At 42.4% G+C, this 14,660-nt stretch overlaps 2 protein-coding genes across 6 annotated transcripts in view; one reads left to right on the top strand and one right to left on the bottom strand.

The window, feature by feature from the left end:
* Window positions 1-616: 616 nt before the first annotated feature.
* Window positions 617-13,300, bottom strand: LOC118973897 (uncharacterized). 3 transcript variants are annotated; one of them, XR_005063420.2, is made up of 5 exons: window positions 12,864-13,300; window positions 12,134-12,293; window positions 5,694-5,841; window positions 3,075-3,255; window positions 617-2,349 (listed from the first exon to the last, which is right to left on the bottom strand). XR_005063420.2 is itself a non-coding variant. In XM_037026328.2 (3 exons), exons 1-3 carry the CDS (start codon window positions 13,298-13,300, stop codon window positions 10,258-10,260), a joined length of 663 nt encoding a protein of 220 aa, XP_036882223.2. In that variant the 3' UTR covers window positions 9,512-10,257. The 3 variants fall into 3 exon arrangements, 1 of the variants encoding a protein (XP_036882223.2); XR_005063421.2 differs by lacking the exons at window positions 617-2,349; window positions 3,075-3,255 and adding an exon at window positions 4,183-4,513; XM_037026328.2 differs by lacking the exons at window positions 617-2,349; window positions 3,075-3,255; window positions 5,694-5,841 and adding an exon at window positions 9,512-10,323.
* DENND5A (DENN domain containing 5A) overlaps window positions 13,275-14,660 on the top strand; it is a 103,883-nt gene continuing 102,497 nt past the window's right edge. For 2 of the 3 annotated variants that reach the window (XM_073216165.1, XM_037026326.2), the window contains exon 1: window positions 13,275-13,410. In XM_073216165.1, the coding sequence (XP_073072266.1) occupies window positions 13,299-13,410 (112 nt within the window). In that variant the 5' untranslated portion in view covers window positions 13,275-13,298. The remainder of the gene's footprint in view (window positions 13,411-14,660) is intronic. The other variant, XM_037026327.2, reaches the window with a different exon arrangement.

Below are 14,660 nucleotides of genomic sequence, written 5' to 3'. Positions count from 1 at the left end.
TTTAATAAAAGCTTTAATGTAAAATGTGAAACTAAAACCTTTAGTAAAAAACATAAGACAAGCTCTTTGGTTAGACTCGGGCAGAGTTCTTAGACTTTACGACAGAAGCATGTCCCATAGAAGGAAGAATCAATAAATTGTACTTCAAAATTGTAAATGTTTGCAAAAGATCTTGTGAAGAGGATCTTGTTAAGACAAGTTACAGAATGGGAGAAAATAAATGTCTACAACATATTCAACACAGGCCCGATATCTAGAATATATAAAGAACTCTCAAAATTCAACAGTAGAAAACAACAATCCGTTTGGAAAATGGCAAAAGATACGAACAAACATTTCACCAAAAAGGATATACAGATGACAAATAAGCAAATGAAAATAAGTTTAACATCATTAACCATTAGAGAATGCAAATTAGAACCATCATGAGCTATCGTTGCAGTCCTATCTGAAGTCTAAATAAACAGTGACACCACCAAATGTTGGCAAGGATGTGGAGAAACTGGATCCCTCATTCACTCATTGCTGGTAAGAAGGTTAGATGGTACAGCCATCTGGAAAACGTTTGGCAGTTTCTTTAAAAAACTAAACATGCAATTATCACATGACTCAGCAATTGCACTTGACACTTTAATCACAGAGAGAGATGAAGACTGTGTTCACACAAAAACCTGTAAATGAATGTTTATAACAGCTTTATTCATACTAGCCCCAAATTGGAAACAATCCAGATGTCCTTAAGTGGGTGAACTGTTAAACTGTGGTATGTCCATACCGTGGAATACTACACACTTAGCAATAAAAAGGAATTAAATACTTATTAATTCATACAATCTGGACTGATCTGCAGAGGATTTTCTACCAAGAAAAGCCATTCATAATGTTATACCGTATGATTCATTTCTGTAACATTCTAGAAATAAAAGGAAAGATAAAACTCATTATTTAAAATTAATACAGTCTATTTTGAAAAACAGCAGAGTAAACAAAACTAAAATGAAGCTTTAGCAGTGTTGCTGGACACAAACAGCACATGCATTAAGAGAATCTGCCATCTTAAAAGAATCTGGAATCTCAGCCTTAGACCACAAAGGTGTCCTCCTCCATGAGGAATTTTTATGTAGCTGTTTAAGAAATAAAAAGTTCTCGCTAATAGTGACTGCAAGGTGGGGGGTTGGAGAGGACTTGATAATGTGGGTGAATGCTGAAACCACAATGTTGTTCATGTGAAACTTTCATAAGATTGTATATCAATGATACTTTAAAAAAATAAAGGTTCTCAATCTTGTTAGATTTATTTACTCTACTGCCTTTCTTAACTAACCATGGGCTCTTTAAGGACAGCACATTTTCAGACAAGGAGGGTTGATGAGTTTCCAGCTGACTGATATTGCTTGAAGAAATGGAGGGGTAAAGGAACTCAAAACCCTAGGAGGTGAGAAGGCAGGGAGTGAGGGTATGGGTGAGGTAGGAGGGATAGAGGCATGGTCAGAAATGGGCCACTTGGGGGGCGGGGAGTTGAGCCCAGACCTTCTCTATTTTGTGGTAAAAGGCTGTATGTGAAGCTTCATAAGAAAGTCCTGAGCATAGTGGAGCCCAAAGTTTTCAACTTTTTACTTTGAAAAAAGCTGTTGAAAAAGTTCTGAACATGAAGTATGGAATATGAGTTGGGAACAGGCATGAGAGGATCCTTGTCATCAAAGAAACTACTCCAGGTTGGTTGGTTTGTTTTAAGTAAAGAAAGGACTTAATGAATAAATACATACCTAAAAGTTGTGTGTTATGTCTTTTTAAATGGACCAGATGTTTTACCTTAGTCTCATCATTATTAATGGTGGCATGGTACAGGTACATTCCATTAGAATAATATTTCGGAGTTGTTTTCCAGCAACTGTGTTTTACTTATTTCAAACAGAGAAAAAGGACTTAACATAGGGAATTTAAGGTTTTACAAAATCACTGGAAAGTTTGAAGGAGCAGGCTGAAAGTCCAAGAATGACTCCTAGAAAACTCCAGAACTGGCAGAAATGGTGTCCAAAAACTCACCACCATAGCTGTAATCCAGATCCCAGGAGTACAGGATCTAAGCTGCCACACCTGCTGTCGCTGCTTCTTAGATCTTGGAAGAAAGAGCCTGCTGCTTGTGCCACTGCCACTCTGTCACGTCATTCTCAAGGTTGAAGGACCACTGGCAACTCTACAACCCTACCTGCCCATGGAACACTGCCAAAAGCAGCAGGAAAAACAGCTTCTGTTTCTCTTGCATACAAATCTCTTGCAAGTGCATCTGATTTGCAGAATCTATTTTGCATGCAGAACTCTAGTTTTCAGTTTGTAGCTTTCCAGCCTCTGCAATACAGAAAAGAATAGTCAGGGCCAGCCACATAAATTTGCAGGGCTCAGTGCAAAATTAAAATGCAGATCCCTTTGTTCAAAACAAGGGAAAAAAGTGCCATTAAAGGTAACAAAATATAAAGATTTGCATTTTCTTCTAGGGTCTCCTTTTTGATTTGTCATGCTGTTTTTATTTTTAATTTAATATTAAATAAAAATTAAAACAGTAAATTATTAGCCAGAATTTTACATTTATCTTTATATTGTACAGTGCCAGTTTTAATGCAAATGTAAGAGTGTTGAACTTCATGTGAAATCACCAAAATTATACAATTCCACTTTGAAGCTCACACATATGTCTTTCATTCTTACATGGATATAGTGGAAGTGCTGTAAAAAGTAACTCAACAGGTTTTATTTCATTTCTTGATGTGCACACATTCTACCAACATTCTCTCCCTTTGACTTACTGATGAACAAGGAAGGATTGAAAGGAAAAGGAACCTTCTTTTTTCCCTATTTATTCCTTTCCTTCTATGTCATCATTTTCAGCAAGTGACTGGTTACTCCAAGGAAGTCCCATAAATAAGAATATGATGGGGTTCCTTGGTCGTTTGTGTTTCTTAGAAAGCCATTGCCTTCTTTTGCCATTAGAAGCATATTCTGGTTTGAATGAAAAGCATACCCTGTGAGGATAATCAGCACCCCCACTTATGCAGTTGTAGACATACCATGCCTACCTTGTACTGGCTTTGAGTTTGGCTAATCTCCCAGGCATCACTGGTCCACCAGAATTCTCTGCTCATGGAGTATTGCAAACACTGTAGGGGCAGTTCCATGAAGCAGCAAGGAACAACAGATGTGCATACTGCCCATACAGCCTCTGCTGATGTGCATGCTCCTTTGTCCCATCAGACTTCACTTACAAAGTAAACACAAATTCAAAGATAAAATTATTAAAAATTTTATGACAGTCACAGCAGGGCATAAAACAAAGTGTGTGGCCCTTCTGAATACAGCTCTGTGCATAGGTGGGATGCCCATGAAGCTGCCCCTGGGAATAATAGAAGGAAATAGGCATGGATGTTGACTGCCAACTCCTATATCCAGTATAGAGCTAAACAGATGAGTTGGGATGGAAGGTGAGGGAGAAGCAGAGGAAAAGAAGCCATGTGTGTGAGAGGGAGAGCACAACTGGTGTTGACTTTCTAGTTCTGTGGAGCCAAGTTAATACTTCTTGCATCCTGCTGTTTAACAGCATCATGTGAGCAATGCAGAGAAAAATGTTAGCCCACTGTTAGCTTTTTGTTTATTGTGATTTTGGAGGAACCAGAAAAAGGTGCCCCTTTCTTTGAATACTTTACTGCCATCTGTTGGAAAACCATTTGAATGATTATATCAATTAATGGTGACTATAATGAATGATGTCTCTTGGGCAATGCTCAATCTGTATAAATGTGAGTGGCAACCCTGTCTGACCAGAGGCACAAATGCTGACAACTCACAACGTGAGCCTGGCAAACTTAGTGGGCAGCAGGCAGGGAGGTGAGATGGTTGGTCAAGGCGTGACACAGGCATGCTTCCGAATCCCTGTCTCCAAGGTGTTGAGTTGAGAGTCAAAACCAGTAGCTCCTCACGTTATATTGCCTTGCCCTGGCAGCCCGTGAAAATTTCTGTGGTGGAGGCTTTTGGCCAGTTCCAACATTTGACAAAGCCTAGTGGATGGAATAATATTTTTATCTAGGAGAAGCCTATACAGGCTAAAAATATCCTTTCTTTTTGGCTTTTGGCTGGAATTATATTCTTTGTGGCCCACTTACCTTGTGCAAAAATTAAAAGGTCTGAACATAGGATCAATATATATTTTATTAACAAAAGATGGGAAAACTGATTGTAAATGCAGTTTGTTTCAGAGACATTTTTCTAATTATAGGGTCCTGGGGTAGAAAAGCAATGAAAGGACTCTCAAAGATGCAGTTGTTGGAAACCCTGCTCATGGTGAAGGTAAGAAGTGGGTAAGGCAACACTCGAGAGAGTGAGGGACCTGCCAGAGGCCATAACATCTGAGTAAACTGCAGTCAGGATTGTAACTTGGGTGTCCTGGCTCCTGAGCCAGGCCCTTCTCAGTCCCCCTGAGTGGTCATCTGCTGCTTTTTTCCTCCTCCTCCTGCTCTTCTTCCTGAAATTTCATCAACTTTTATTCAGACTCATAGAAAAAACCCAAACCAGTTCATTAACATTTGCCAAAAGATAATTGGATATTGCAAGCATTGCATTTGATAACAGTTATTAATAATTCTTCTATAAACTTCACACCAGTGACCCAAAATACCATCTCTTCTTTTTCCAGTGAATCCATTAAATTGTACTGTTAAAACAGAGCATCTCCCGATGTAGGAATAAAGACAATATGTTCTCCAAATACAACCTAGGACATAATGCTCTGAAATTTAGAAATTCAGTGTATTTTGATTACAGTTAATTTTTTATGTGTTAAAATTCTTGTGCTGGTTTGATTCTAATTCATTATTATAAGTTTAATTCGATAAATCAACCATTAATTTTTCTTTATGTAATAATTTCTGTATATTTTTTTTGTCTGTCATACTAAGGGCAAATTGATATAACCTAGAAAACTGACAGTATAACTCTATGCTTTTGTTTATAGTCATCTGGAAAAAAATATTACAATATCCAATTACTAATTTCATAGATTTTTTTCCCCCATCTTTTTATGAAGGTATCACACACAGTAAAATTTATTCTTATTAGTGTACTGTTCTGTAATTTTGGCAAATGAGCAATTGTGTAACCACCACCACAATCAAGATACATAATTTCATCACACACACACACACCCTGCCCCCCAGAATATCTTTGAGAGCTCAACTACAGCTAAATATATCTTCCGTTTGGGATCTGGTCCAAGGGCCTTCCACTTGCCCTCACTAGACTATTGGCCTTTCCCGGGAAGCTCTTGGCCCTGAAGTTGATGGGAATAGTGAGGCCACAGTGTTCGCAGTCTAAGAGTCAGGGCTGGAGGCAGTACATTAGGTCATTCACCCAGACCTCAAAAGGCTCCTGACCTAAGGGGAGAGAGGTATGGGGAGGACAGAAGGGACCACCAGTGAGTCATTCTTGGGTGTGTCAAGAGACAAAGGTACCCCTCTGTTTACCTGGTCTGGCTACCCTCTCTTGGCCTCCTCAGATACACACAACACACACAGAGACAATTATTTACACGTGCAAATGCATAAACATCTAATATATATGAGCACATATACATGATCAACCCTACATATAAATGCTCACATACAGACAAGTCTGTAGATATGCACATGCATGTGCTCATGCATTACTTTTGAGAAAGTTGCATCATTTGTGGCCATTATCTGCAACTTTTCCTCCTCTTGCTCAACTTCATACTTCCCCATGCCACAGGTCATCAGATGGCTGCTTGATGCTGACTCTTCTTTGGGGCTTCTTTATCACTGTGAGTTCTGGTGGCTGAAGGGTGATATTTGATTATTAACCAATTTAGGGAGCTTGTGAGATAGGAGGATCCTGATACTGGGTATGAACGAGGTACTGGGAGCCGGTGGGAGAGTAGGGACCAGGAAAGCAAAGTGTGCATAACTCCTTCTGTAGAGATGGATCACTAAACAGAGGGACCTGGCTGCCCAAGATGTCTGTGGACATATCAGTCTATATGTCTAGCTGTATCTATGTCTTAAGAAAGCCTGTATTATGAAGCTTATGTTTTTCTGAATGATCAGTGGGATTCATTTCATTTTGCATATGGTGAACTGTTCATTGAGCATTAGAGAGGAAGGGTTTTAGGCACGTATTGGGTCATCAGCTGAACTTCCTTGAATGCTGTACTGTGAGCTGGGGAGCGGGCAGGTTCTGCATGGGTGGAGTCAGGTTGATCAGGGTCTAGCTGGAGGAAGTGCTGCTGCTAGTATAGGATATGGAGTATCTCTGGAAGGATAAATAAGGCCCTGCTAACACTGATTGCTTTGGGGAAGGACACATGAGTGTCTGGATCAAGCCCCTGTGTGATGAGATGGCATGGGCTCTAGGAGTTCCCAGTGGAGGACCCTTAGATGAGGTAGGGCATGAGCTCAGCACTGAAGGGTGTCAACAGGTGAAGGAGAAGAATTAATCCAGCCTTGGTCCTATCCTCTCTTCAGAGGCTGTGTGTAGAGTCAAGATAAGAATGTACAGCTGGGAAGTTAGGGGGCTGTCCCAGCCTCATTGCCTATATAGTATACCATGCGAAGTGAGGGGCCTCACATCCACTTAATACAGTGTCCCACCACTGTTTTTCTCTGTAGCTCCCGGGCAGGCCTAGTTTAGAAGGAGAAAGTGGGGAAACCCCTGCCTTCTGAGTTTTTTACAGGAAGAAGGACATTGGTCCAGGGAGTTTTGGACCCATGCAGCTTTTTCTTTCAGAGGTGCAGGTCTAAATTGGGGCAGCAAGGCCCCAGTCTAAGGCTTGCACAGCTAAGGCTGTTATCAGGCTCAAGTGGGGTCAGGGAGGGTGATTTGTACTTTGTTTGCTGTCACAAATCAGATAAAAATGGGTGGGAAGGGAGGTGCAGAGGAGGAGCTATAGATGAGTGGATCACCTCGGGCTTTCCAAAAACTGAGATGAGGGTGAGTTATGGACACTCTGGTCCCAAGCAGGTGGCTGCTTGGAAATAGCAAGCATAAAGGTTTGACTGGAGAGAGATGGTGTGAAGGGAGGACCTTGGAAGAATAAAAGTACAGGTGAGTTGAGCCTAGATCATAGAGAGCCTCAGCAGTCATACTTGAAAGAGTTTGCACCCACAAGGATTTGGCCTGGCAATTTTAGCATGATAAGGGCTGTGTGGCTGGCACAGTCACTTTGTGTTAGTAGAGGAGACTGCAGGAAAGGAGTAGTATTTTTAAAGGTTTAATGTCGTTTATTTTTAAACTAGATAATGCATTCTCATGGTTCAAAACCCAAAAAGTACAAAACCGTATACAATGAAACATTTCCCTTTAATTCCTGATTCCAGCCATTTAGTGCCTTCCCTAGAATCAATTAAATTTAATGTCTTGTTTATTCATCCAAAAATAGTATATGCATATACAAGAAAGAAAGAAGCACTTGTTTCTTTTATTTTCTCTTTTTAACAAAGATGGTGACACTTGGGTTTTCTTTTTTTTACCTGTATCATCTCTCTTAATACACACTGCAAACATAGGTAGCAGGTAACAATATTATCTCCATTTTACAGAAGAGGAAATTGAGGCACAGAGAGTTTAAGGAATTTACCTAAATTTACAGATTTTGTAAGTGGTAAAGTTAAGATTTGAACCTGGGGAGTCTGATTTCAGAGACCCATGCTGTTCCAGGAATATGTCATAATACCAATATTTGTTGCATGAAAAATTCCAACAGTAAAATGTATAAATCAGGAAACTGATCCTTTTAACATTAGCTGAGAAGTACTATCTTAGCATACATTTCTGTAATTTCGTTTCTACTTTATAAAATTTTCAGTTCCATTCAGAGCTATCTTTCAATAAGTGAGTTTATTCTTTTCTACATTTAAAAACAGTTACCTCTGATTCGTATACTTAGTTCAGATCTACCTCTTCATTTTTAAAAGCTAGTTTCCAGGAAATAAGTTCAGAACAGCCAAAGAATGATGAGTTACCTTAAAATTCCATTTTTTTTCAATTGTGCTTTTCTTTTTCTCAATTTAAAAAAATTGTGGCAAATATACATAAAATTTACCATTATAACCATATATAAGGGTATAGTTCCAAGGCATTAAGTACATTCATAATATTGTGCAACCGTCACCAACATCCAACTCTAGAACCCTTTTCATATTGAAACAGAAAGTCTATACCAATTAAACAATTCCTCATTTCTCTCTCCCCCAAGCCCTTGACAACCACCATTCTACTTTCTGTCTTTGTGATTTTGACTGTTCTAGGGCCCCATATAAGTGGAATCATACAGTATTTGTATTTTTCTGACTGGCTTATTTCAATTAGCATAATGTCCTTAAGGTTCACCCATGTTGTAGCATGTCTCAATTTCCTTTCTTTTTAAGGCTGAATAATATTCCATTGTACATATATACTACATTTTGCTTATCCATTCATTTATTGATGGATACTTGAGTTACTTCCACATTTTAGCTATTACATACACTGTTTTGCACCTTGCTTTTTACATTAACAATATATTTTTGGGTATTTTTCCACATTACTACACAATAGGTATCCTTTTTCTGTCTTCTTTTTTTGCAGATGTACAATATTGCAATGTTTGCACAAACTGTAGTTTATTTGATCTGTACCCTATAGGTGGATATTTGAATTGTTTCCAGTATATTTGATGTTACATACAATACTACAATACAAATATGTATAATTTTTCAGTTAGTTTTGATCTGAGATATGCCAATCATCTCATTCAAGCTTTCAAAGTAGAGTTTGGCTCTGCTCCTGGCTGATCTATTGTGACCATATCCTTCCTCCCCTTTACTTTCGCATTGCTCTTTCAGAGTACAGATTTGCAAAGTATAGGCCTGATCTTCCTATATTCTGGTGTCCCCTCAAGCTGATATTCTTAAAATGTTTTGCAAATATATATGAAGCAAAGGGAAATAAGTTGATTAATAAAAATTGCATATTTTTTCTTTATATTAAATGTAAGGGATTTATTACATGCATTGTATATATCATTGTATTTTATACAATATGAATTTGTTTTTGCTTCCCAGTTTTATGTATTGATATCCAGCAAACTCACTAAAGGTAGAGGTGACTTGTAAGATAAAGTTAAAAAGTATTTTTTGAAACATGTTTAGTGATTTTCTGGATTTCATGTAAACAGAATGTTTTATACTTCGAGTACCTTGTTCTTTTTTCAGTTGCTTTTTATAATTTTCTGAACCAGACAATTTTTTTGGTATAATTAATCTACAATTACATGAGGAACATTATGTTTACTAGACTCCCCCCATTACCAAGTCCCCACCACAAACCCCATTACAGTCACTGTCCATCAACGTAGTAAGATATTGTAGAATCACTACTTATCTTCTCTGTGTTGCACAGCCCTCCCTGTGCCCCGCCACGTTATACATGCTATTCGTAATGCCCCCTTTCTTTCCCCCCTACCTTATCCCTCCCTTCCCACCCATCCTCCCCAATCCCTTTCTTTTTGATAACTGTTAGTCCATTCTTAGTGAACTAGACAATTTTAAAGGGCTTCAAATTTAGTACTGTGCTATCCTTATTGTTATAAATTTCTGAACTAATAGAATTTTCTAATGGGTATGATGTGGAGTGTGTGTATATGTGGTAGGTGGGAAGAGAGACAGAGAGAGAGAGGGAGAAATCAAGAATGAGTGTAAGGTTTTGCATGAGCTGAAAGAATGGGGGTGCCATTTACTGAGATGGGGAGGAGGGAAGGGACAGCATTATGGGGGCAAATCAGGAATTTTATTTGGAATATGCTAACTTTTGAGATGCCTCTCAGACCTCTACATTGAGATGATAAGGAGTCAATTGGATATATAAATCCTGAGTTCAGGGGCAAGTTCTAGACAGAGTTAATACATAGAGTACTTAAAACAGTGTCTTGCATACCCTTTGAACTAAGTCAGATCATGACACTCCTTGTTCACAACTCTGCAGTGACTTCATTTTCCTCAAAGGTAAACTCTTTACAGTGCACCTTCATGGCTCTCTATGGCCTGATTTCCCCCACTGCCAGCATCTGCTTTGGTGATAGTAATGCTAGCTGCTGTAACAAATAAACCCTGCAGTACCAGCAGCTTAACATAATTGAAATAAATAAATTTCTTGTTCACAAAACAGTCAAGTGTGGGTGTTCAAAGTCATCTGGAGCCTTTCCTCCATGTGCTTGATTCAGGGATCCAGGCTCCTGTCCTCTGTTTTGCCATGTCTTAGAACTTCAGATTCTCCTACTTCTAGCTGGTGGAAGGCAAAAAAGAGAAAAGGGAGATGCCTCATTTACTTCTTAAATACCCAGACCTAGCAGTGATACACGTAAACTCCTGCACATGTTCCATTGGTGCGAACCAGTCACATGAGCACATCTGCCTGCAAGTGGGGCAGGGAAATGTCCCTGCCTAGGTAGCTGCTTCCTAAGGCCCACACTCCACACACTGTGGAGGGGCAAACGTGATCTTCTGGTGAACTGAAAGCCAACTCCCTCACACCTTTTACTATCTTTTACCACTCCTCCCACCCCCAACCCTTTCCAGTCACCCTACCCTTCTTATCTCTCCTTGAACACTCCAGGCACACTTCTGTCTCATGCCCTTCCCTGGAATTATCTTCCCTGAGGTGTCTATTTGCTCTTCTCATGTCCTTCCTGCTGAAATGGGTGCCCCAGGATGCCACTTATTAAGAGTATATTATGTCCCAGATATTTCAAGTTCCTTTTTTCATTAATTTTTAAAATTATGAATCTTCAAAGCAATCTTGTGCAGGGTAACAGTGATTATGCTCATACCAGAGAGGTTAACTGATGTGCCTCAGCTCACACAGCTAGTAAGAGTAGGAGTAAGGATTTAAATAATGAATGTAAAGAAGAGCATCCAGCTCTGTTTTTTTTCTCTGACTCTCAAAGAAGCAATCATTCTGCCAAACATATTTCCTACTGGGAAGGAGATCACTTTACAGTTGAGTATTCTGGGCCTCTGAGTAGTTACATTTCCCAGGGCAAATTAATACAGTTAGGCTTTTGTTTGTAACTGTTTTATGAGTTGAGTTAGTGTGAGAGGCCTCCCAGCGCCTGATCACCTTGGACACACTGGATGAAAAGTCTCTGGACTTTCAAACTGAGGACATTTAAGACTTTTTCAAGTCTCTTCTTCCACATCACCCCCAAAGTGATCATTCTAAGATGTGGGTCAGATCCTGTCACTCCCTCAGCTTAAATTCCTTTACAGGATAGGTTCTTTAGCCTGGCATTTGGGGCCTTTCTTGTTCTGTCCCTCTCTTCCTTCCCCGGTTTCATCCCCTTAGAAACAAACTACTTGCTGTTGCCTGAATGTATCATTTAAATCTGTCACTCCCTGTTGTCCCACATACTTCTTGACACATCTTCTTTTCCTACCCCTTTTATTTAAGAAATGCCTTTTGATCCTTTAGTTCTCAGGTCAGATTGTACCTCATTCTAAAGCCTTCCCCAACCATCTCCCAACTTGGATGCTCTGTAATTATTTAGCTCTCTGAGACTCCTCTATTGTCTCTGTGTCACCACCATATAGCATAGAGTGGGGCATCACCCTGAAAAATCTTTGTAAAGCTACTTTCTCCTCCCTGCTTTTATCCCACAAGTTCAGGAAGGTTATATACAGGGAGGAGCAGATGCCATGGTTCTGAGTGACGCTTGCTGTGACCTCCAGGCCACCCTCTCCCAGGGAACCAATACTTGGGAGAAGTACCCAGGAGAGAATCCAGGAGAGATCCAGGTTCCACCCCTGGGGAAGCCTGTTGCTTTCCAGGGACTTTAGCAGCAGCCTGTCAAGCAAACCTGGAGCTTACCTCTTGCTGGAATAATAATAATTTACAATATTTATGGAGTGCCTTTTATGTTCCATGCACTATTCTAACTGCTTTATTTGTATGCAATCATCACAAAAACCATGACTGCTGGTACCTAGAGATTGCCCAAGGTCACACAATAAATGACAAAAGTCAGGATTCAAATCTGAGCTAGTAACCAGTATACTATATTACCTTTCTGGCTTCTGATCTACAGTTTCCTGCTTACCTTTTGTGGGAAACCAAATAAGAGGACCCCAAGACAAGGACCAGGAGGCATTTTTCTCTCCTCCTCATTCCTTCTTTCTCTCAGGAGGACAGGCTCAGGTATGGATCTGCGAATTCTCAGAAGTAGAAGGGGAGCCCCAAGTGGCAGGGAGTTCTGGAGGCTGCAGGAGAGAAAAGAATATAGTCTGGTGCATATGGGAAAAGGCCTGGCTGTGGTGAGGGAGCAGGGAGCTGACCACGAGCCAGTATTCTAGTTAAGGCTTTGTCTGTTCGACTCCACGTAAGTTCGGCTGACGTCTTTGCTTCTTTCTGGCCTTATTTTCCCCATTTATAAAACAAGGGTAAATGTAGGACGAATGAACCACCTCCCCCAAAAGAGGGGGCATTTCCCTTCAGCTTTATTGGGGAGAGGACTGGACACAGATGCCAGGGAACGGGGTCGGGGACGGTGAGGATGGAGAGGTGGGAGGAGAAGGCGCCTTTGTCTAGATTGATAGCCTAGAAATGGGATGAGGTGGGCCACCAAACTCAGTCCTGCGACCCTAGCCCTGTGACAGGGCCGGGCTACGGAGCTCTCCAGACCCCCACAGTAGGGAGGAGGAGGCAGAGCAAGAGCCCGGGTGCCGGCTCTGGAAGATGCGCGCACTCATCCCGTACCCACTTAGCGGGAGTCGCGGCCCCGAGGGGGTGGCGGTAGTGGGCCAGACCGTCGCCGGCCGCGCTGCACTGACCGCTTGGGAAGCTGCGGCCCGCGGGGCCCGAAGAGCATCACGTCATCCTCTCCGCCGGGCGCCCGCCCCCTCCCAGACGGCGCCTGCGCAGGCGCGGCGGGAGGGGCCGCGGAGGGGGCCCTCCTCGGCGCTCCCCGCCCTACTTCAGGCTCGCTCCGGCCGCGGCGCTCTCGGCTGGCGGCGGCAGCAGCGGCGGCGGCGCGGAGGGGAAGGCGTCCAGGATGCGGCGCGGGGCGGCCCGGTGCCCTCCTGCCCCGACACGGCAGCCGCGGCGGCCGCAGGGACCGGGCCAGGGCCGGGGGCGGCGGCCCGAGCCGCGATAGCGGCGGCGGCGGCGGCGGCGGCGGGAGGGGCGGCCTGAGGGCGGGCGGGCGCCCGGGTGCGGGGGCTCCGCGCTCCGCCCGGCCCGTCCCGGCCCGGCTCGGGCCCGGCGCCATGAGCGGCGGCGGCGGCGGCGGAGGGGGCTCAGCGCCCAGTCGCTTCGCCGACTACTTTGTCATCTGCGGGCTGGACACGGATACCGGGCTGGAGCCGGACGAGCTGTCGGGTGAGTGCGCGCAGAGCCCGGGCTGCTTCCCCACGCCGCTTTGGCCGGGGACTCCGGAGGAAACCTCCTCCCAACCCCGCTTTGTCCCGGGAGCCTGGCGAGGGTCGGTCAGAAGAACCCTGAGCGGGCGCGAGGGAAGGGGACTTCGGGATGGAGGAGGGGAAGTGGGACGAGGGGCCCCCACTCCCCTCCGCGCGGTGGCCCTGTAGCAGGGAACGGGGAATACGGAAGGGTTGTGTGTTCTGTCTGGGGAAGGTTGAGTGACTTAGTATAAAAAAAAGGGAAACCTGTCCTCGAACACTCGTTGGGAGAGAAGAAAGCATCCACGTCCTAGTGAAAGTAAGTCCCACGCAGACTTAAAAAAAAAATAGAAAAGGAAGCAAAATAAAACTTGGTGAATTTATCTGGCCCAAGAATCCTGTCATAACATTTTCTCAAAACCGTTCTAATCCAGTCCTGGGTCTCCTGAGTTGATGGAACTTGAAGTAATAAAGTGAACTTGGGCCACACCAAGACGGGTGACAACTCCCTTAGTTCAAAAAAAGGCCTTGTACCCCGGGGCCATTACTTTTTTATGAAAAGCAATTGGTATCCTTTATGATTACCAAGGCATTTGTGAATAAAAGGGCAGGGCAGCAACCTAGTTGCAGGTCTAGTTTGCGTAGTGATGCTTCTCAAGTCATCTTTCGAAGGAGAAGTGGTGAGGAAGAGAAGATGGGGCCCCGATCAGATCTGGCAAAAATTGCAGAAGGGTGTCAGAATTGTAAAATCCCAGTGAAATCCATTGCACTGTCATTGGAGCCTTTGAATTGCAACAGTTTTGAAAAAAGTTTTTGTCTGGATTGTCCCATTTGCAGATTTCGTGGGCGGAGGTTTGTTCTGTCACTCTGATTTGATGAGGGATAACTCCTTTACAGTGTTCTGTCATGATGTATTCACTGTAAAGTGCCTAGCCTGAAAGTAATTATCCTGTTGACTAATTTTACTTTGCCTCTGAGATGATAGGAAAGTTTTTTTTTGTCACCAGAAAAATCTCCAGTATTTCTTACAAAAACAAAAATTTGATGCATACTTCAAATAACAAAAATAGACTTTCTTTTAAAAACGTGATAAATTGATGAACTTTAACAAGGTCAGAACAAATATACTAATTCTTAAATTAATAGCTGGTGGAGAAAAAAGATCACGAAGCAGTAATACAATTAATAGTACTCCTTTTGTTGGGATAGCTTTATTGTTTCAGCCTCACT

The sequence above is a fragment of the Manis javanica genome, chromosome 11 (genome assembly GCF_040802235.1).
Source record: "Manis javanica isolate MJ-LG chromosome 11, MJ_LKY, whole genome shotgun sequence".
In the NCBI taxonomy this organism is placed as follows: domain Eukaryota; kingdom Metazoa; phylum Chordata; class Mammalia; order Pholidota; family Manidae; genus Manis; species Manis javanica.
This window is presented reverse-complemented; position numbering and strand designations above follow the sequence as displayed.